This window comes from Nansenia antarctica, assembly GCF_963989245.1.
Source record: "Nansenia antarctica genome assembly, chromosome: 5".
Lineage (NCBI taxonomy): Eukaryota > Metazoa > Chordata > Actinopteri > Argentiniformes > Microstomatidae > Nansenia > Nansenia antarctica.
The window spans coordinates 3,645,390-3,646,433 of NC_137690.1; the positions used below are offsets into that span (position 1 = coordinate 3,645,390).

At 47.9% G+C, this 1,044-nt stretch overlaps 1 protein-coding gene across 1 annotated transcript in view; it reads right to left on the reverse strand.

The window, feature by feature from the left end:
• Positions 1 to 691, reverse strand: part of unc5ca (unc-5 netrin receptor Ca) — a gene marked incomplete at both ends in the record, with an annotated part of 25,794 nt that extends 25,103 nt beyond the window's left edge. The window contains one exon of the mRNA XM_080532935.1: positions 670 to 691. Within this exon, the coding sequence (XP_080389061.1) occupies positions 670 to 691 (22 nt within the window). The remainder of the gene's footprint in view (positions 1 to 669) is intronic.
• Between the last annotated feature and the right edge of the window lie 353 nt (positions 692 to 1,044).

The window sequence follows — 1,044 nt, forward strand, 5'->3', positions numbered from 1 at the left end:
CTGTGCCTCAAACGAAAAACATGTTCTAGTTAACAGACATCGCTGAATAACCCAGCACCAGAACTGTGATCACAACGTGTTTCTACAGCATGAACAGAGAAAAGAACAGCACACACACACACACACACACACACACACACACACACACACACACACACACACACAACACACACACACACACACACACACACACACACAACACACACACACACACACACACACACACACATTCACAAACACCACATCCTGGGAAAGATCAGTTAGATTGAAATGCGCACCGTTCATCTCGTAAACGAAGCTCTGCTCATTAAGAAGCTGCACTTGTGTCTCTGTCTCTCCTCTGGGTGTGAATCGTGTGAGTGTGTGTGAGTGTGTGTGTGTCTCTGTGTGTGTGTGTGTGTGTGTGTGTTTGTGAGTGTCTCTGTGTCTGTGTGTGTGTGTGTCTCTGTGTGCCTGTGTGTGTGTCTCTCTCTGTGTGTGTCTCTGTGTGTGTGTGTGTGTGTGTGTGTAGAGTCATGGCTCTAATCTTTGCTAGCTTGGGACATGTGCGAGGCCTACAAATGTGTGGACTTCCTCTAACTAAAAGGCCAAACAACTCAGACACACTGCTCAGTGTTCAGAGATAATTGGTATAACTGGTCGTCTCTTCATCTGGAAACACAGACGCACCTTCGCCCTGGATGAGCAGCATAGTGTGGGCTCACCCTCTGTTGCTGTTAAGACCTCTTTTTAGTCATATTTGGATCTTGCATGATATGGATCCTACTTGTCAATCCAGATACAGCATTAAACTGTGTGTGTGTGTGTGTGTGTGTGAGTGTGTGTGACACTGACACGCCTCACGAGGAGAAGAGAGACTTGTTCCCTCCTCCTCAGCCCCCCCAGTCTCCCTTCCCTCCCCCACCCTGCTCACCTGACTGGGTTAGGGTAGGGCTAAGGCTCTGACTATGGGGTAAGGGATAGGGGCTAGAAATCGGGGGACAAGCTCATTGTAAAACATGGAATGGAATGAGGAATGGTATCAAAGACAACTTGACATGACAT